The sequence below is a fragment of the Rhipicephalus sanguineus genome, chromosome 1 (genome assembly GCF_013339695.2).
Source record: "Rhipicephalus sanguineus isolate Rsan-2018 chromosome 1, BIME_Rsan_1.4, whole genome shotgun sequence".
Taxonomy (NCBI): Eukaryota; Metazoa; Arthropoda; class Arachnida; order Ixodida; family Ixodidae; genus Rhipicephalus; species Rhipicephalus sanguineus.
The window spans coordinates 211642342-211664151 of record NC_051176.1 but is presented as its reverse complement, the minus strand read 5'-3'; the positions used below and the strand labels follow the sequence as shown (position 1 = coordinate 211664151).

At 43.2% G+C, this 21810-nt stretch overlaps 1 protein-coding gene across 2 annotated transcripts in view; it reads left to right on the top strand.

Moving 5' to 3' along the window:
• LOC119406736 (diphosphomevalonate decarboxylase) overlaps positions 1 to 21810 on the top strand; it is a 53332-nt gene that overhangs the window by 26343 nt on the left and 5179 nt on the right. For both annotated transcript variants that reach the window (XM_037673471.2, XM_037673477.2), the window contains 5 exons: positions 283 to 427; positions 6404 to 6574; positions 14131 to 14253; positions 16527 to 16685; positions 20457 to 20522. In XM_037673471.2, coding sequence (XP_037529399.1) covers positions 283 to 427; positions 6404 to 6574; positions 14131 to 14253; positions 16527 to 16685; positions 20457 to 20522 — 664 coding nt within the window. The remainder of the gene's footprint in view (positions 1 to 282; positions 428 to 6403; positions 6575 to 14130; positions 14254 to 16526; positions 16686 to 20456; positions 20523 to 21810) is intronic.

Genomic DNA, 21810 nt, shown 5'->3' with positions numbered 1-21810 from the left:
TTTTGCTAGTATGGGCATAATTAATGATGGAAATGTTAAGCTTATTGTTGTCGTTATGCTCTTATTGTTTACTGGTGTCTTTTTCATAGACATCATGTGGCAGCTACACTGTTGTGCTGCATAGTAAAGGCTGTTGATGGGGATAAGGCTTTGCTTGTGTCTTTGAACAGTATAACAGTGTAGTGAAATATTCCATTGCTCTCCAGGTTTGAGTCCAAAATGTGGAACATGTGGACATCTGCGAGCAGCACAGCTCACTGCTCCCTTTGACATATTTTGCAGGCGAGGTTCAGGGAGTGCCTGCAGAAGCATGTATGGTGGCTTTGTGGCTTGGGTGAAAGGGACTAACCCTGATGGCTCAGATTCTTTGGCAAGGCAAATTGCTTCTAGTGACCATTGGCCACAAATGCGGGTCATCATTCTTGTGGTAAGCTTTCTCATAGGAAATACTTTTCTTTCTCGCTGTTTCAGATTTTATGTCCAAGGAGTAACAACGCAACAATTTTGTTTGCTTTTGAGTTTTACAGTGAAAGCTGTTATGAGATCATTTCACCGGCCGTTTTTGGCGCCGTAGTTGTCCGCCGCCGCCGCCGCCGCCGGTGTCCGTAACCAGTATCGCTCGAAATAAGAAAAAAAACTAAATAAGAAAAAAATTCCAGGATGGAACGAGGTTCGAACCTGGGTCCTCTGCGTGGGAGCCCAGTATTCAACCTCTGAGCCATGCCGGTGCTTGAAACTGCTTTGCTAAAAGGTCCTATACAGGCTTCATGTCGGGAAGGAACCACATTAGCATATGCAATATAGCGTGGTAGAAGAGTAAAATAAGCACCAAGCGTCGCACAACGCGAATTCTGTAACCAGGCGTCACACAATGCGAATTGCGCAACGAGCAGGTTGTTGAATGCTTCCAACCCATTACAAAGGACCCTGCCATAATTCTTCATCATCAGGCACAGCATCAACAAAGTGCGCATAATGCCTTACATGGGTTTAGCAGGTACCAACGCTCTCCGTAGAATGACAAAAAATGGCAGAGTGCCTGCTGGCCTACTTCTCAAAAATTACAATTATTTATAGCGTAGTGGGTTCCTCGCAAGTGCACTTGGATTGGTTGCCAAGGAAGCCCATAAGCGCATGATACACTTCCTCTGGGTCTCAGTAAAATTACAATGATTTATAGCGTAGTGGGTTCCTCGCAAGGGCACTTGTATTGGTTGCCAAGGAAGCCCATAAGCGTATGATCCATTTCCTCGGGGTCTCAGTAAAGTTCTTCGCCCCCCCCCCCCCCGTCTCTTTCCCACGTCAACGTATGTTATACAGCATGACGGGAGAGGGAAATAGCGACCGGGCGTCACCCAATGCAAATTACATAACTGGTGGGCCGTTTAAAGATTCCAACCCATTACAAAGGGCTGAGCCACAATTCTTCATCGTCATCAGTCGTCGCGTGAACAAAGTGCACATAATGCCTTACAGACGTGTAGCTGGTGCCTCACTTCTCCGCAGAATGACGAATAATGGCTTAGTAGGTGCTTCCAAACTTCACAAAAATTGTGATTTATGGCGTAGTGGGTACCTTTCTAGTGTACTTGTATTGTAGCCCCAAGAGAGCTTAACGGGCTCTAGAAACGCCGCTCTTCCAGCTTTCGCTGTGACTGTGCTGCGGTTTTAGCGCAGGCCTGGCGTTTTTTTAGATAGCTGGGGATTCCATAGCTGTACAATGGGTCTCAATTTGTTGTACATGCAACAAATAATTATATCTCTAGTGAATTTGCTTCAAATAACATGCCAAGTGCAGTGCAGCTTTCTGAAATAGTTGTGTTGAGCAAGACCGATCGATGCATCGAAGATATCTGAGATGTTAGTTACAAAATACTGTAGTTACAGAACACTGATGCAAGTGCCAATCAAGTTGGTGCTGTTGTCACATCACCTTGGCTGTGTTGGGAAAACATGGATTCACACTACCGTAGAGCTTCTTATAAAAGTTACAGGAGGGTACTCGGCACTAGTTTATGGCAGCTTAAGTATGCCGCATCAGTTGACATGAGAATGATAGCAAGTACTTTATGAATTTGTCTAAACTTTGTCAGACTTGAAATGACTTTGTAACTAATTGAACTTAAAAATTTCAATGCAGTATTGTTTTATAAGTAAAGCAATTTGTAGTAATTATGCATGTGCTGAGAGTTTAATTGCCTTCTGCATTAGTAAAAAAATGGTTGCTGTGAAAATTGGCACCGATATCTCTGCCTAAATATTAAACTGTGTTCCTGACTTTGGCGGCGCTCTTGGTATTGGTATATATAGACTATTTTCCGCAGCTGGTTTGTGCAATTAAAATCGGTTGGTGCCACTGCACCGTGGCCTTGGGGCTCAATGTATTCATCCGCGCTGAACTGAACTGATCATGTCGTCGTCGTGCGCGGTGTGGCACGTAAGTTCGAGAGCTACACTTGTATTTGCTCTATATGTGCATCCTGAAGCTTCGAGAGCAATGTATTCGTCACTATTTTACACTGTTTCCAAGATCTGCTCTCAAACTCTCGTAGACAAGGCTTAGCAGGTGAGGATGAACAAGCAGCTGATCTCAGTAATAAAGACAAAACATACCTGATGCTTTGTTACCAGCCTGAGATGACAAAAAGGGATTGCCGATTTCACCATTTATTTATTGCTGTCAGGACTTGAGACTGTGGGCGAGTAGCAAGTGTAAGTTCAGATCAAAGCGGGTGGTCACGTCTGCATGGGTGCTGCCATGTTGATTTGTAACCACAGTTACTGGCGGTTACTGATACAATTAAAGGCATAAAACGTAATTATGGAAGAAAATAAACATATCACGTATCGCTGTGCCGTAGTTTATCCAAACATACGTAAATGTCGCAACCATATCAACATTTAGGCAATTACACATAGAACTATGCTTTGTTGCGCAAGCATGAGACTTGCTTACACACTGCTGCAACCAGCTTGTGTGGTATGGCCACGGCCGCTCGGCTGGCCCAAGGCCAGTCACGATCATGTGATCGAACGTGGCTGCGCCCGTGCGCCGCTGCGGAAAATCGTCTATAAGGTTGTTCATGCTAGTCCAAGTGACGTCATTTGCATAGCCAGTCTATAGCCCTTCCAGAATTCCTTAACCTCTGTTGTGTAGATGATACAGTGAGATGGTGCTTGTAGTGTCAGGAATCGTGCCATGGAAGCCACAGGCAGAGACTGCCTCAGCATAGCTGCAATGAAGACTAGGTAAAAGACATCTTGGTGCCAACTGGTTGTTAACCAACACCTTGGTTGCATTTGGTCAATGTATAAATCGGTTTTATTGCAATAGCAATTATATGGACAATCTCTGCTGGTTTTTGCCATCGCCGCCGTCATGCACCGTATATGTGTACATATGTATATATATAAAAGTCCCCCAAAAAAAATAATTCAGAAAAATGCTTCCGAAGTGCGGAATCGAACAAGCGACTTCTCGCTCTGCAGCACGTGGCGCTAACCACTGCGCCACAAAATGCAGGTCCTTCAGGCAGCTAATGGCGAGCGTTATATACACACCCTTTACCGCTGGCAGGACTCGGAGACGGCAGGCACTTATAAGCGTCTCTTCATTACCAGCGAGATGGCGCGAGGAGTGCAGCGGGCGCATTTAAAAGTCATCGGCCAGCTCGCTCGCTTCTAATATTTGTGCAGGGAGAACCTTGCCCTTCTGCTGTCTGCTCGCACGGTAGTTGCTGCCGGGGGGCAGATTTTTCTGCAGCATAGCAGCGCGTCCATCACGTGCCGCTTTTCTTTCTATCGCATTCATTGCTTCGGCCTTGCGGCGAAACTGGGGACTTTTTTTAACTAGGCTGAGTTAGAGGTAAAATTGATGTCTTACACATTTTCTTTTCATGCTGAGTTAAGCTCTGTTCATTCGTTAACGACTTTATTATTATTATTCAGTAGTTGTTATACAAAACTGTCAAGTATGTGTAACTTATTTCCGCACGTACTGCAACAACAAACTTTGTTTTTAATGTAATAATTAGGGGTGTATGAATAGTGAAATTTCATCTCGAACCGAATTCGAATCGAATAGTGCCGAATAGTGGCCAAAAATATCGAATATCGAGTAGAATATTGAATAGTATATTTACGCAAAATGTGTACCGCCAGTTACGGCAAGACAAAGGAAAAATCAGGGACGCTATGGTGTGCTGACAGCTTCATTACGTACTTGTTCGGGAGTGGCTTTTGTTTCAGCTTTTATGGGCGCACCAGCATGTTGATAGAAGAGCCGCCATTCCAGTTAGCAGAGCCACTCCTAACCTCCTAACAGAGGGGGTACGGTAGGTAGCTTTTTTCTGCCCGTATGGTCGTGCAGTACGACTCATCTGACAACGGTAATGTTGTGCTTCATCGCCATGGGTGCTGCGGGCCCAAAAATCTTTGGCCGCCCGCTCACAGCGGCGTTTTAACTGCGCGCCGGAATGATTGGAGTTTCTGAATGAATGGTGCAGTGCGGCAGTGGTGAGTGCCCAGTGTGAAAAAAATTTTATATGCAAAACTGATCACGTAGCGCAAAATTTGACACAGGACAAGAGAGGGGGACGAGGACGAGCGCTTACTTCCAACAAGGTTTATTTCAAGGAGCGTACACATATATACTCTCGAAATGCGAAAAACAAACAAATCATTCAAGAAGCTCACAATTGCCATGCGCGAAAATCTTACATTCTCAGGAAGGACAATTCTTTTTGACAAAGCCCGAGAGAGGGAGTGCTGACGCAGTTCAGCCCTAATCTACAAATCCTCTCTGCCTCGATAATTTCTCTTACCGTTTTATTTCGTTGTTTTTTCCCACGATAACGGTGTCATGAAAAAGCGGTTTGCAGCCACACGTGCTGCAGTGCAATGCCAAGAAACCATCGCGACCATTCTTGACATTACAAGCATATTCCCGGAGCCGGTCTTTAATACAGCGGCCAGTTTGTCCTATGTACTTCTTGCCGCATGAAAGAGGTATCTGATAGATTGCATTTGCTGTGTATGTGACGAACGGGATTTTGTGCTTTTTTGAGCAACCTCGTTTTGCATTTGAAACATCCTTGGTGCACAAGTGCGACAGCTTTTTCGGGGCAGAAAAAACCACCTTCACATTGGCCCGCTCCCCAACCTTTTTCAAGTTGTGGGAGACTCCATGTAGATACGGGACTACAGCAAGCCTCTGAGGCCTTACTGGCTCTATATGTACTGGTACTGGTTACTGGCTCTATACTGGCTTGTGTACTGGTTACTGGCTCTATATGTACTGGTTACTGGCTTATATGCAAGGCCAATCACCGAGGTTTTCACAGGCCAAAGTCAGGTCGTTTTAAGGCGCTTGTGGCATATGCGACCAAACTACGCAAGAAGTCCGTGCCTTCGTTTCGGGAGCAAAGTTGTGAAGGACTTGACAATATTCTCATTTGTTTTTCTACGTGTGGAAATGACATAATCTCCTTTAACCTATATATGCCCAGTGTCCTATATAGGACGCTTCTTTGATGCACACTAACATCGCTATTTCTATAGCTGATAACTAGCGCCACCTACAGCACATCAAGCAGGCCTCATTCTCAACGTGTGCAAGCCTAGACATTGCTTGCTTTTCATGCTGCCACGTGCCGACCGCTTTCTCCGGGCAAATGCGTGCATTGTGTGAAAGACGCCTTGGAGAGGAAGAAGTGCACGTGAAATGCTGACCGCTTTCTCCGGGTAAACGCGTGCTTTGTATGAAAGATGTCATGGAGAGGAAGAAGTGCAATGTCGGTGTGCACATGAAATGTTTCAAGGCTTACCATACCCGCACATAGCACCCCTAATGCCCAGTGTCCTATATGTATAGGACGGCTTGAAAAACAGTGTTGCATTTACCTGGCAGTAAGTAAAGAACTTGTGCTTTCTTTTGAGGGTAGAAGTGCACTTTTTGTGAAAAAAAAAATATTAGTTTTGCCATTTTTTCTGAGTTTGGGCATATATGGGTTAAGATCAACATGCGCTCGCTTTTGAACCAGGATGTCGGTGAAAGTTTAACGAAAGGCGACGTTAGCGTTAGTTTTAGCCACCCCACCCTTACCAAGTTGCACCATTGGCCTTTGTCGGGTTTATGATATTTGTCCTGTCGAATTATTCGAAACTTCGAATACTAGCTATTCGAAAGTCGAATCGAATTATTCGATTAGGAAGTATTCGATTCGAATTCTAAACTCGAATATTTGCACACCCCTCGTAATAATGTCATTAATAATCAACATTTTTGTAGAAGCTGTAGTCACATGTTGATAAATTTTTTTTTTTGTGTTTGTGGAATAAAGAAGATTTTCTACTTCATCACTTACTCCTAAAGCTACTTCGTTTTTTTTTGTTTTTTAAACAGGCAAGTGATGCTAAGAAAGACACATCAAGTAGTCATGGGATGGCAAGAACAATGGAAACAAGCTCCTTGATACTGCAAAGAGTCAGCAACGTTGTGCCGCAACGCATGAAAGATATGACAGATGCTATCCATAAACGAGACTTCAACAAGTTTGCTGAAATCACGATGAAGGTATGTGCATGCATTTGTTTAACATGTGCTTGCAGATTTAGCCAGTTTCATTGTACAATAGACTCTCAGTAAATGGAAATCTCTTAAACGGAACTGCTACTTAAACAAAACAACTGCCCCTGACATGATTGGTTTTGTACTTGGATTCTGCACCTTTGTTCATGTCTCGGTAAACGGAACTACTAAAAAATGGAACACATTTTTGTGGTCCCTTCTGGTTCCGTTCAACAAGAGTCTACTGTATTTAGTCTGCTTTCTGAGGTGATGACATATGGATATTTAAGACATTTTTTTTAAATACTTTTTAGGACCACGTCAGCAAAATTTTCAGTCGTTTAGTCCTCATTGACTTGTTAATTCTACTTTATAAAGCAAACCGATTAAAATTTATTATAAATGAAAACAAAAAGGAAGAACTTCCCTTCATATTACATTGTTAACACATAAGGTGCAAGAAGTCAAATTTTGGGACTCAGCACTAAACTGTTATCTCATTCATGTAAGTTAAAGGGGTGAAGACACCAAATGTTGAGGCTATGAAAAGCCTGCTGTAGGCATCCTCTGTATGCAAGGACACTCAGCAAGAAGTGTTGGACACAGCAGATGTTTAGAATATCCTATATAATTTGCTTCCAGAGTCTGCCTAAATGCTCATTCTCATGATCGACACCCATCGCTAATGCGACTGACACCGACATCGCTGTACAGGAAGCGTAATGAAAGTTTTGGTGACATCAGACCACATTAGAGTGACGTGTGATGAGTGTCGACCCACAGCTCTGCTGCACAGGGCAAGCTGAGAGAGCATCGGCTGCGCACTCTTTTGTCAGTGTGTTGCCGAAGTAGCCAAATTTACTCGCATTTTGCAAAGTCCTTTGCATCATCACGTGAACCTGTGACGGAGACATTAGAGAATTTTAGTTTGTTCGCACACTTCTTTGCTTTGGCATACTTTATTACCGTAGCCGTTAACGGGAGAGGCCGGATAGGTGGGGCCACACGGCGGCGCTAAGATGAACCAGGCAAGTGCAGCATATTTGTTGCAGCAACCTAATGTATTCTACTTCTCTGCTGGTTTAAATTCTCGGCAGCAGCGTAGTTTGATTGTGTTGCCTTTTTAAACATTTTTTCACCACGGTCTCAGCGAATTCAAGTAAGCGCACCTAAATTGCAGTTGCACAAGCACCACAAAATGGCGATACCATCGTCCGGTAATCTGGTACTCTGCAAACATCTCTGTGTATACCGGAATGCCGTACACGCTAATATTCTCTATATGAAAATTTTAGCCAGTGTTAAAGGCATCCGGACGGTTGTGCGCATGTGTGTGCGAGAGCAGACGACGTAGCACTGCGTATGTTCTACAGAGTGACGTCACTGTCCAACTCGGTGCCCAGAAACCGAACCTGAGGGTCGTTTGCATAAATAAGGCGATATTAAATTATTTAGCGAGAATAGATGAACCTTGGAGTGGATATCATACTTCCTGGAGCAATAAGGAACATTTGCAACAAAGAACACGCAAGACACAAGCTTGATGTCACCACCCCTAAGTTTTTTGCCCAAAACATGTGATATGGGCACTAAATGTATTTTGTGGGTGTGCGTTGCACCATTATGACTGGAAATTATCTGCACCCCCTTTTTTAAAATCAAGATCTTGAATTCATCGTCTGAAGGAAATTGCTTTAGATCAGGTTATATTAAAATTCAGTACATATAGTATTCTGAAAAGACGCGGTGTTATTTAGAATATGAAAATGCTTCATTTTACATTAGTTGTACCTAAATTATGAGGCTTTCCTGGGCTCCATAATAGTTTTCCAACCAACCAACCAACCAACCAGAGCACCATCAGTCATATGGCTGCTGAGATAGTTGAACATGAGCAAACTGTAATATGGACACTCCACAGTTTTATACTGGTGTGTGGATATTGGTGACAAGGGGTACACCACAGTGGCCCGGTAACAGCTTTAGCTTTGGCGGTCTTAGTGGTGTACCAATAATGTTCAGCCAACTTGTGTTAGAGCTCTGCAAGCTTAGTGGCAGTGAACAGTTTTCAGTTGGGACATCAATGTGGTGTGGGGAACTTGCTTGTCCAAGGCATAGTGGAAGAGAACCAAAGCAAATCTCTTATACCTACCGCCTAAAGTGAGTCTGAACGTGCAGCTATTTTGAGGAGCTCTACGAAGGGAGGAATTTCCGGTAGCGATTGACATGGGTGACATGCACCTAGTGGTATTTGTAATCAAATTTGGTGACTTGAAATGGTCGTGCCATTTAGTGTTTCTTCTTTATGCCCGTAATTGCTTTGCTGCTCATTTCCTAGATGCATGACCATCCTTTTCTCTTTTCTTGTGATGTGACCCCAGTGTCAGGTTTTTTTCTGGGATGTTATAAACAAATGTTTTTATTTATGCACATATGTATAAAATGACAGGAATAATGGCATATGAACTTTTGGTGCGGTCCTCACATTCCTGTCTCACAAAGGAATAAAATGTGCAGAAGACTGAAAAAACATCATTGTTCACAGTATGTTCATGCTTCAGTGATAGCACCACCGTTACAGTATTTGATGCGGTCCGAATTTCCTCTTCCTCAGACAAGATGCAGTCATCCTTTCACCTGCTGTAGTACCTAAGTGGCTGCGGTGTTCCACGGCTAAGCACCAGAACACGGGTTTGATTTCAGCCATGGCAGTCTCATTTTGGTGCTGCAAAATGTAAAATATGCCGGTGTATTTTTTGTGCACGTTTAATAACCCTAGGTGGTCAAAGTCAATTTGATATCCCCCACTACAGCATAACTCATAATGATATCATGGTTTGGGATGTAAAACACCAAAATTTAATTTAATTTTAATTGTTATCTTCCAAGTCTGACTTTGGTTTGTATTTGAAAATGAAAGAGCCACAAATCCAATAAAAAAAAATGCAGGCCTAGTGCAAGCAACCATTTTAAGGCAATCACGCTGCCACCCTCAAGGAAGGAGTGCTTTATTTTATTCATACAGTAAAACCTCGTTAATTCGAAGGCCTCGGGATCGAGAAAAATATCCCAATTAAGCGGGATTCCCAATTATCCGAAACAACGCGAAATCAAAGAAATCAGCCAGAAAACGTTATATACGGAAGTCACACTTTTATTGTGGCAAGTCCGCCTACTTGGAGAAAAATTCCTCCATGCGTGACTAACGCGTTCGGTAGTTCCCAGCACTGAAAGTCGTATTTTCCAGCCTGTCAATGAGGCGCAGCATCTCAGCCTTGTCGCTGTTGCACTCGACGAAGCTGCGCACAACACTCAAGGCATCAATGACATCCGCCAAAGGGGGTGCTCGGGAGGGCTCGTCATCGCTGTCAACATTAGAGGCCGAATCGGTCGATCTCGCAGCTATCTCGCTGTCGATGTCGGCGTAACACGTCTGCACTGCGCACTCGACATTTGCATACTTGGAGAATCCGATTGGAGTGCACTCCTCGTCCTCCGCATGCAAAGCCTCATATCGAGCGCAGAGAGTCTCCCCTTCTTCATCAAACGGGCAAGTGACAGCGGTGACAGCACACTCAGCGGTGGTTGCCTCATCTTTCACAAACCCGGCGTGCTCAAAATACCGTCGAATAACGGTGGCCTCCACCTGCCTCCATGCGTGAACAATGAGGCAAATACCACCAAGGAGGTCAATGTTATACTCCTTTCCGTTGTCATAGCAAAGAAGCATTCGCTTCAACAGATTGTAGTGATATATTTTCCTGGTATGGTGTATGACGCCCTGGTCCATTGGCTGCGATAACGACATTGTGTTCGGGGGTAGAAAGATCAGCCTGATTGCCTGCAGGTTCTGAATGTCGCCGTGAGCTGGGCAATTATCGAGGACGAATAAAACGCTGCGCCCTGCGGCCACAAACTTGCGGTCAAGGTGCCGCACGTATTCTTCAAAGAGTGCAGCCATCATCCAAGCTTTCTTGTTGTTATAGATCAGGTCATCCTTGGATGGCAATGGTGCATTTTTGAAACAACGAGGCTTTTCTGTCTTCCCAATAACAAGCAGTGGCAGCTTATGCTCACCGCACATGCTTGCACCAAACAAAACAGTGATTCTGTCTTTGTTTTGTTTCCGCCCCTTAATGTCTGCCTCCTTCAAAGCAAACGTCTTTGTAGGCGACATTTTGTAGAATAGAGCAGCTTCATCAAGGTTGTAAACATCTGCTGCTTCGTACTTGGCGAGTAGTAGAGCCAAGGTGTGCTGCTTCCAGCCGTCGACAACAGACTGATGGCGCACTGCCACTCTCGCCACAAACAGTCACGAATGTCAGGTTGTTGCGCTCCTTAAATCGGCAAAACCACCCATTGCTGCATTTAAACTCAGAAGGTCCAAGTTACAGCGCCAGCTGGTTGGCCTTCTCACGCAATATGGTCCCATTGACAGGAAGGTGTGCTGCGTTGGCTTTCTACAGCCAGTCGATCAGAGCTGCTTCAACGTCGGCGTACTTAGGCGGGCGTACTCGTGTACGCTTTGACGAGTGCGTCTTGCTGTAAGCATCGAGAATTTTCTCCTTATTCTTGACGATGTTGCACAGCGTTGACAGAGGCACGTGGTGCTTTTCGGCGAGAGCAGTTTTCGACGCCATCGACTTGCTGGCCTCTTCAATTAAGCACACTTTTTCGTGCAGGGACAAGCTTTTGTACTTCGGCATCTTCCTTCCAAGCACACCTCAATCAACCAATTCACAGGAAAGACACTCAAGCCGAGACAGGTGACAAACGGAGCAGTCGCACCGAATCGCACAATGCTCGCCAGCGGCCATCCAAATGACACTTCGCTAGAGTGGCTAACATCGCTGTTGAGAAGATGATGATCATAATCGCAACCGCACGCATCGCCGTCTGGCAATTGCTCAAACATGGCGTCTACGACATATTTCCGGTAAAAAAAGCATGGCCTTCGAGATCCGTACATAAAAAAAAAGCGTATGTTTTAGTTACAGCCTCTGAGGTTCGCAACACCCTTTGCATATCTCGGAAGTCGCGGCCAAGTGTGCCAATTAACAGGGAAGTGGCAGACTGGCCGCACCAATTGTCCGGTTAAATTTACATGTAAAAATTTGGGACCACGCAAATAATACAAATTATCCGGGATTCCCAATCAACCGAGTACAAGTTACCGAGGTTTTACTGTACTCTCAACCGGGCAAATTGAAGAGAGCAGCAAATGAAAGGCAGAACAGATGAAGGCAATGCAACAGAAGGCAGAACTGTCTCAGAGAAAGCACACTAATTAAAGGGATATCCCTATCGCCAAAAAGGAGGTTTGCTGACAAAGATAGCTAGAGATGGAAAAAAAATTAGCAGTCGACAGATAGCAGAAACTGCAAGACCTATGTCCTTAAACCAAGGCGTAAGTATTTGAATGGCGCACTGCTGCCATAGTGGTGCACAAAGTCCAAGAGCCACTTTTCTGCAAATGCATGCACTTCATGTGGTGCAACCATGACCATGGTGTGGCACATTGCTTGGCAGCTAACAAAATCCCAGACTCCATCAACCTAGAGAGAGGAGATATAATAAGCTTCTAGAATTGTAAATAAATGGTGGAACCACTTTAAAGGTTGCCGAGTTAACGTTGACCCTTTAGGGTCATTGACGTAAATGTATGGCACTGTGAACTGGTCCCAAATGGTTGATGTTGTATATTTGCAGCACCATCTGTACGCATAGGTCGGCAAACTCACTCATGAGTCTATTCACTCAGACTCGGATCGAGCCGTGAGTCTGAGTCTGAGTAAGTCCGGCTGAGTAATATTTTGGTGAATGTGAGTCCGAGTGAGTCCTGTTGAGAAAAATATTAGTGAGTCTGAGTACGAGTGAGTTCGGTTGAGGAAAATTTTGGTGAATCTGAGTGTCTGAGTGGGCCCTAAATGCAAAATATATTTCTCGAGTGAGTCTGAGTGATCTTCACACTTTTTTGCCGACCTATGGTTCTATCTTCACAACTTCAGCATTACTATCAGCCTTATGTCGGCTCACGTTTATACTCCCGTCGACTCACACATACTTCAAAGCACTAGCGTTCATATGCCAGCTCAATATTCCTTGATCCGAGGCATGAGTTATAGAGGGGGAGGGGTAGCTGCTGTGACCCACCCCCCACAGACTCTTTCACAGGAAGTTCTTTATAAAAACATCTCGTGTGAGTAATCTCTTCCAATAAAAATGTCCTTACTGAATCGCAACCACTGATAACTCGTATTTGAAGGTACGAGACCAAAAGGCGCCAAGTAATACAGCACCAATTATGCGAGATATTGGTGTTAAATCGCATTGATACCATGGCCCAAAAAAGGCTATTATATTCACTAATGGACTCATGGGTCGACTCACTCAGACTCGGATAGAGCCGTGAGTGTAAGTCCGAGTGAGTAATATTTTGGTGACTCTGAGTCCGAGTGAGTCCGATTGAGGAAAATTTTGATGAGTCTGAGTCCGAGTGAGCTCCAAAGGCAAAATGCATTCCTTGAGTGAGTCAGAGTGAGCTCCACATTTTTTGCCGACCCATGTCTGTATGTTTGAAAAATACACCACTTTTTGAACTCATTTCTGCAAGGCAACTGCTGTCATCCTGTTAGGATGCAAGGAATTTTTTTCTTTGCATTGGTCGCCTTCAGTTTCTATTCCAAGGTTTGTTTATGCCAGTGCATCTACTATTGCACATCTGCGCATGCATAGGTGCGGGACGACAAGTTTGGTATTGTCTTGTGGGCGGTTCCCATTTGTTCCACCTGCAAAAGTTGCTGTCGATCTGTTTTCTAATTTCGCAAAAAGTAAACGCTTGATACTAGCTCGTTGGTTGCCCACAGAGGTGTGAATTCACCTGTTTCACCTATAAAAAAAATTGCAGTAAATTTTTTTCAAAGTAGGCCACTCCGAAGGTCTTAAATATTCAGTAAAATAAAATAGAACTTAGGGGTTTGCATTCGGCAACAAAGTTCAACACTCAAAGGGTTAATTCACACATATCTGAAAACGCAGAAAGGGTTAAATGCGTTTGTGGTAAAAGGCCAGAGACACATGAAAAACTGGATTGAACTCGGCAAGAGTACTTTGCATTAAAGCTTTTTAGCAGGATAAAAACAGAATAAAAATATTCTTTGTTATATTCTGCCAGTTTCTGTTTCATGCAACGTTCTGCCGCAACATGCTGTTGAAGTGAATAAGATGCATGTACTGATAGCAACTTTCTTGAACATTCATATTCTGAGTCAGGGGTTCTGTAAAGAGCACTTTTAATTTTCACTCTGGTTTCTTATATCTAGACTGATTGGACTTTGGAAAAAAAAAGCCCTCGTACATCACTGTAAAGAGGGAAGCTAGGGGTTCCACGACTTTGGAGAAGCTTTTGGTGTTCCCCAAGGCCAGAGAGTTTGGAACCCTTGTCTGAGTGAATGTCATAAGGGACACAAAAGTGGAAAATTTGCATACTAATCTCCTGTCAATTATGTTCCCCTTGCTAAATTGCTGTATATAAGTGGTATTTCTTGTTTCTGTTTTTCAAGGAAAGTAACCAGCTGCATGCGGTCTGCCTGGACAGTTATCCACCTATCCGTTATATGACCTCTGCATCATGGGATGTTGTCAACCTTGTTCATCGTTACAACCAATTCTATGGCGCTAACAAGGTATGCCATTTTTTAGTGCATAATCAAACTTTTATTTGTTTTAATACTGTCTGTCATAACCTCAGACCTTAGGCAGCTGTGGGCTAGCACATTAATGAAATACATGCAGATGAGTGCAATGAAATACATCAAAGAATAGGAATGATTGAAGCAACAAGCTTTGTTAGCTATTATTACACTTGATATATAGTTTTTTTTTGATGTTCTAGATGTGCATGTCTTTAATTATTTGTTTGCTTGCTTAATTATGATTTGTTGAAATAAATTTATTTATGAAACATAGTCTGATTAAACTCTCTCCCGAAACCCTTTTTTTTAAATTTTAAACAAAATGAGGCTCCCTGTAATGGAAGCAGAAGAGTAGTTGATGGTGTCAGCAGGGCCACTTGCGGTACAGAGCGCATTGCACGATTGAGCCGCTAGTATAGCAATATTCCTGTTATGAAAGTGATTCGGATCAGTATAGTGTACCCACTTAGTTCTACTACATACTAGATATCTACACTCCGCGAGTGCTCGGAAGCGGTGTTTGTGTTTTGCTACTCCTATAGCCTCACCTTTTTGGTGCTCGAAAGCTTTGCTTAATTGGCATATGTGTCATACTATGCAAGTTGTAACACTTTGTCCGTGTTCAAATACCACGTCTTTAAGATTGTGCAAACTTTGCTTCACAAATTCATTCATTTTGAAGTACTGAAAGAAAAAAACAATTACCATATTTTGTCTACCGCCTGTGGCAATGTCAGATACAGATATTTTGCTTAGTGTAGAGCTTTTGCTTAGTGTAGAGCTTTAGACGTATACACTGTCTATGAAATAAATGGGTTGGAAACAGTTTAGGCTTGTTTCGAAAGACTTGATGTTTCAAAATATGCAGTAAAAAATTAAAAGCAAAATAAGGTCGCTTTTGGCCAAAGTAAAAAAAGCCTCTTAATAGGGTCATGAACCTGAGGCTTGGTGAAACAGCACATTTTACGAACAGCAAACACTGCTGTGAATAGTTCAGCCAAATTTTGTAGTCATGTGCGGAACATAGAGTTTACAAGCGGAGCGCGAATTGGATGGGTGGATGGATGCTATGAGGATCCCCTTTATAACGGGGCAGTGACGTGTGCCACCATGCTCGACACAAAGAAAAAAAAAAACATATTTTCTGTTCTTTCTTCTTCTTTTTTTTTTGCCTAATACCTTGTTTACTTCGATTAATTCGATCTTACCATAGAAAAAAAAAACATAAATTCACAGCCCAACATTCTGCCCCTTACGGCAGAATGACCATATTTTTCCCACTATTTATTTTTGTCCTTTCCTTCTACTTTTCTGCCACCAATACTCTAACAGTCTGTTACATATTTCTATGGTGGACGTGTTCAGCTTTCCATTGTTGTCCCTAAAACCCAAAGCTTCATATAGGCTCGTGCCCAAACACACACCTGGGTGGATATCTCCACATTTAATCAGAACATGCTCCATCTAGTATGTACATTTTTCTTCGTCTTTACTGAATCTCGCTTTAAAATTTCATGTTCTCAGACAACCAGACTTCGCTTCAAACAGTAAAGCGCTTCCGCTTGACTTATCTAAAATGCCTCCCTCCTTACTTTTTCACTTTCTCAAGCGCCCTCTTTTCATACAGAGGCTCATTCCTCACTTGCTTCAGAGCTGCAGGCGCCTGTAAATTGGCTGATAGCTGACATAAATCAGGAATGGTGTTTGGATCAGTTGCACTTCTTGCCACGGGGTGTCATCACATGCTGGCGCCACACTCTGTAATGGGCGAAAATTCTCAGTAGCAAAACTAGCGCTCAAAGGAATCGCAATGGGCGAGAGTGATTGCATTTCATGACGTGTGCTGATGTAACTTCTTTCCCCGTGTCATCCCTTTCGGTGTAGTTTCCAGCGCGCTCATCGGGACATCAGAAGAGAAGAAGTGCTTAGAGTGTGAGACATCTCTGTAACTCTCCTAGTTCTTGGCGAATTCGAAAAACTTTTTTTTTGTATCATGTCAGTCATGCGGCAGTAAACTCTGATACTGAGGTCATTCTATGATAAGTTAGAAAAGTGGTTCAGGATCTTTTTAAGGGGTAAATAGAGTAGGCATGGGAACTTTTTTTGCAGCTTCTTGTATCATTCCTAAATATCAGTTTATTTTCGGCTTGTTATATGATGATGTTGTAATGTGATGTATGCAAGTATGAAACAGTTTTCAGCATTTTAACTTTATCACACTGCTAACATTGCTGCTAATTTTCATTGATTTTTTTTCTGTGCAGCTGGCATACTCTTTTGATGCTGGTCCAAATGCCTGCCTTTTTCTGTTGGAAGAATCACTCCCTGAGGTGCTTGCCCTTGTTGAATACGCTTTTCCAACAAGTAGGAAAGAAGTGGATTTTTTCCGGGGCAGACCAGCAGTTATTGGAAAGATGTCACAGGTAAGTTGTTGTACTGCATTTGACTTGGCAAGCTCTTTGAACATTCTGTTCAGTATTGCACTTCATTCAGTCTTACACATACTCCCTGGAGGAGAAGTATCAGCAGGGTGTCTACCGACCGGGAGAACTGGGAAAACCGGGAACTCTGAGGGATTTTGGACAGTCTGGAAATACTCAGGGAAAACTCAGGGAAATTATGCTCCCATTAGGGAAAATCCACAGTAACATTATTGAAAGGGAGCAAAAGTCGTAACGCTGGCCCGAGATTTTGTCAACGCATTTTTCAAATCGAACGGCCACTGCGGCTGCGCGGAAGGGGCGCATCTCGATGCTGTGCTCGCCTTCGTAGCGGTGGAGTAGGAGAGAATCTGGCTAAAATGCGTAGCATTGGTGGCATGCGGGAACCATGAACTACGGTATAGCACATCGTATCGGTGCAATGTTGTCAGGGTGTTCTGTACTATGTGGTGTAGTTCTGTATTCTTTGTCGCGCATGCTGTGCGTAAGCACCCGATATGGTGTTTTTGTTATCGCCGCGTGTCAGGTAACAAGCATGATTAGTTGTAGAGGCGGTAGCAGTAGATGTAATGAGATGAAGTGATCGTTCAGGAAGCGGATGTCACCGACAAGGCTGGTATATTGCAAGCCATCCCAATCGGCGAGAAAAAAGACGACGACGCTTGTTGGCAGTTATCGGAGAGCTCACTCGCTCTGATCCCGAGCTTCAAAGATGCTATTAAGGACTCTGTGAAGAATAGAATATATTTCCAGGCGAGTGCGAGCGTAACTAACAGGCTCATTTACAGCAAGTGAAAGCTTGTTTTCTCTCTTTGATATTATTGGTTTTTTTTTTTTTTCGGTGATGGCACTGCTGACACAAGCTTTAGGCAGTCGACCGATATTTTTTGAGGCTGCAGCTCACAATTAGCAGCCACACCACTGCTTATGTGGATGTTTTGCTACAAAGCTGAATTACAAGAATTTTCAGAGCGAATGCATAGTGGTGATCGAAATTGGCAACACCGGCACGGGTCCCGCTTGCTCGATTCGACGCGCGATGTCGGAAAACAGAAACGTGGCTGCCATAATCGGATGTGCCGTAATTCAGGCTGTTGCCGTGCTTTCATGCGGTCATAGCCCGCAGCTATTTTGCTTTTCCTTTTTTTTGCGATAACAATTATATAGAAACTCCAGGCGAATTTTGCGCCTTCACCATGATCTTCCATATCAAGTCCATATCACGATTACATCACCCCACGCGTCGTATACTCTATGTGGGAGTGAAAGCACGCGAGTGCTGCCGATGAACGGGGCTTAAGCAGAGATGAAACGAGCAGACAGTCTCCTTCGCGTGATGGACACATGGAGATAGAAGCCAGAGGGTTGGGGAGGGGCGGCTGTGTGAGACCAACAAGAAGTGCGTACTTTGCACCACCGGGTGTGGTCGCGTGTGCCGCGGTATCTTTAGAGGGGATCAGCAGATGTCCCATACCTTTGTAGGTGTTGTGCTCTAATTTCAAAACTTTCGTTGAAGACATAGCAGTGGCGGGTCCAGAGGGGGGTGGTAGGGGGGGTGGTAGGCAGGATAAGCGCAATTGCACAGTGCGTTAAACCTGCATTTGTTTCGTCTCTACACGTGACACTCTGGCAAGGCATCTAATTGTGATTGCTGCACCTCAGGCTCAACAAAATTCATTTTTTTCGCGCAAAAAAAAAAGTTTTTCATGTTGCCGTATTAGTCTTAGCATTCTTGTGGCGTTTTCAGTTTAAAATTAATCCTTCGGTAACTATGCCTTGCATGAAAGGTCGAATTTCAGTTTAACGATGTTTCTATATAACGAAATAAATTGCCACTTTTACCAAGTTCGCTATATTGAGGTTTAATTGTTCTCTATACTATTCAAATGGGGTTAAGTCATCTTTATTTTTTAATGTGCATACTAGAGAGTGACATCATCGAGTGACATGGTGTTTACCCATCTTGACATGAAACAAAGTTCTGCTTCACTCAGGGAATTTTAGCAAAAACACTCGGGGAAAACCTGGAAAACTCGGGGAATTTAGAAATGTCAACTAAGTAGACACCCTGATTAACCCTTTGTGCGACAGTGGGACACATACGTCCCACTTTTCCGTCTGCAGGAAAAATTTTCTCCCACATCACCCATTGCAATTAGCACAACGCTAAGTCACTCATATCTTACCCAAGTCTTTGTAATCCCAAGGAAAATTCTTTTACCATGCTTTCAGAGGGTGGAAGTAGTAGTGTTAAAATGGCGCTGAATTTCGACAAATTTTTTATGATAGGTTCTGAATTTTCCTCTTTTTCAGATAGAAAGAACCTACCAATCTAAATGCCGGATAATTTCCTCTTTTTCTTGTTTTTAAGATAGGTCATTTTAGCTTCCGGTCATCACTTGTTTTTGTAAGTTTGCGCAATAACTTGATTGATAAATGCATCAAAACACAATCCCCTGTGAAATTTGCGCGCTCATCTTTCAGCGTAATTGCGGATTTTGGTGCGTGGAAACATTTTTTTTATATCATATAACTTTTGAAAGGTAGGCACATATTCAGGGACAACAGCCGTACTCAAAAATTTCGACAGCCAAAGCAAGGACACGCAAATGGACAAAAGAATGGTTGGTGCATGTGGTGAAGTAAGCTTTGCAGGAACAGACCATGGCATTATGAAGGCTCACAAGAGGCGCAGGCGCAGGTGCAGGTGGTGTTCTACTGCTGGAAATGAGGTCCGCACAACTGTCTTTAGCGATACCCTGTGCCACTAGTTTCGGCCGTTTCCATCCCAAATACCCGTTGATGAAATCACGAGATGGTGCCTTCATGAGACAGTAGGACAATGTTTTCCCACTTTTTGAAAACACTCTCATGAGTCAGTGGGACATATATGTCCCACTTTTTTTTAGTAAACTACTGGCTTGATTTTGATGAAATTTGTTTTATACTATTTCTTTGTAGTTCATATCAATATACCACAGCTGGTTTTTAAATGATTGTGTCAAAAATATAGGCAAACCTACAAAGGGTTAAACAGTCGTGAATGTTGATCAACTCTTGCGAGAGCGTGAACTTTTCAAGGGTTCAGTGCCTGAGCATCACGAGAAATGTTGGGGATCATGCTGGTGACGTTCTTCCACCCTCTATTCACTAATTTTGCCCTGAAGATAACAGACAAAAACATTGCCAAATATTTTTTGCACAAGCCTGTCACGAAAGCTGCACAAGCTTTAGGTTCAAATTATGGCAATAAATATGCTTGTAGTGCACCTGTTAAAGTCGATATTGTCTTTTCAGACTGACATGCTATACATATCTAATGTTAAGCATAAAGAAAATGAACCTTCATATTGGTGCAAATGAGAGCAATCTACCGTGCTTGTCCTTTTATTTGTTGATTCTTCTGTTATTGCAAATGCAATTTGCAGTGGTCCGTCCACATCTGTCAGCAATAATGACCTGCAGGTGTAGTAAAACGATAGATGTGTTACAGACAAAATGAAAGCAAGCGATCTACAGTTATGCCACAGCATATGCTGTGGTACAGTGTTCTGCCTTTCTGTTCGGGGTTAGCACTGCCAACTACCGGTGAGTGACTGAACTAGGCACGACGACCACTTTCATGTGTTCTTGGCACTGATGGGCAGGCATGAAAGTGTACAGGAGGCTATGGCAGGACCAACTTTTGTACCAGATTGCAAGATTTTTCTTTCTGTTGATTATTGAATCAAATCTTACTTTCTCTACTTCTAGGAGCTTGTGGAGTACATGGCCATCAATCCACAACGGGATGCCATCAAGTTTGCTATTATCACACATGTAAGAATGTCTTTCCTCGATATATTATATATGTGTGGAACTTATAATCTATGGCCATTTCTTTCATGTGGTGTTAGCACTTTGCAAAAGGTATATCATGTTGTGCATTGGGCTCTTTGTTAGTTTTATTGCATCAGCAATTGGCAGTGATGGAAGTGCTGCTCCAATTGCTCCAAACTGCTCCAAAAGAGAAATGCTCCTCCATGCTGCTCCAAACTGTAATTTTTGTTAGTAACTGCTCCGGACCTGCTCCGAAATGGCACTTGTAAACTGAAAACAATGAACTTTAAGCACATGATCATCCAGCGAGCCTAAACGTAACATAAAACAAGCTGTCTACTATCATTCTATATTTTGCGGAAATTTTTCTTGCCAATGAAGAGAAGGCTGCAGAGCCAAACTATGCGTGTGCTACCGCTGAAGAAAAAAGGCCCACAATTGTGTCCTTGTTTTCTGCGTGAGAATTAAGCAAAACAACATTGCCGTATTTTCTATCTATGGGACACTGTTTGAAAAGAGGCGCAGCACGCACCAAGGAGATATAAAATTTATATTTGTTATACTATATGCAGTGTCATTTCACGTTTTTGCTCGTGGGAAAACATCGCAACTTTTACGTGCTCCTCACAGTCAAAATGGTGCCTTCCGTCTTCAGGTGAGCACTCGTCGCCCTCCAGCTTTTCCGATGACTCGCCAAAGGAACTTGTGACGAATTTCACTAACAAATGGCTGTCTAAGCAGACGAAGCAAATAGTATGCAATATTATTATTCGACCATGGCCACTCGAATAATCCAACAGCCGTCACAAGAGATCTGGAAGGTTCCCAAACTGAAACTAAATTCGAAACGCGTGCCAAACCGGACTACTTCGCGGACCAGTACATGTGCAGTAGCTCCTCCCCCGTAGCCTTTTCTTCATTGCCAAGAAAAGTTGTCCGCGAATATAGTATGTACTATAGTATGCTAGTGTGGAGTTTCTATACTAGCTCCATACTAGCATGTCAAGAATGCCACAAGTAGTGGCATTGTTGATATCTCCGATTTAGCTGTATGTAGCTGTACATGACAGGTAGACTATTTTGGTCAAATGTGTGTGAGATTAGTTCGATATCTTACTGATTACTAACTGCTGGTGGGAGGACTGTGATGTGTGACTGATCACATTTATCACATTGTCATTTCTGAGCTCATTTTTGCCACAAGAAATGGCAATGCTGTTTTTTCAACCTATCCAAACTTGGTTTCTTGCCCCCCTTTTTTTTTCTTTTTTGAAATTTCAAATGCAGG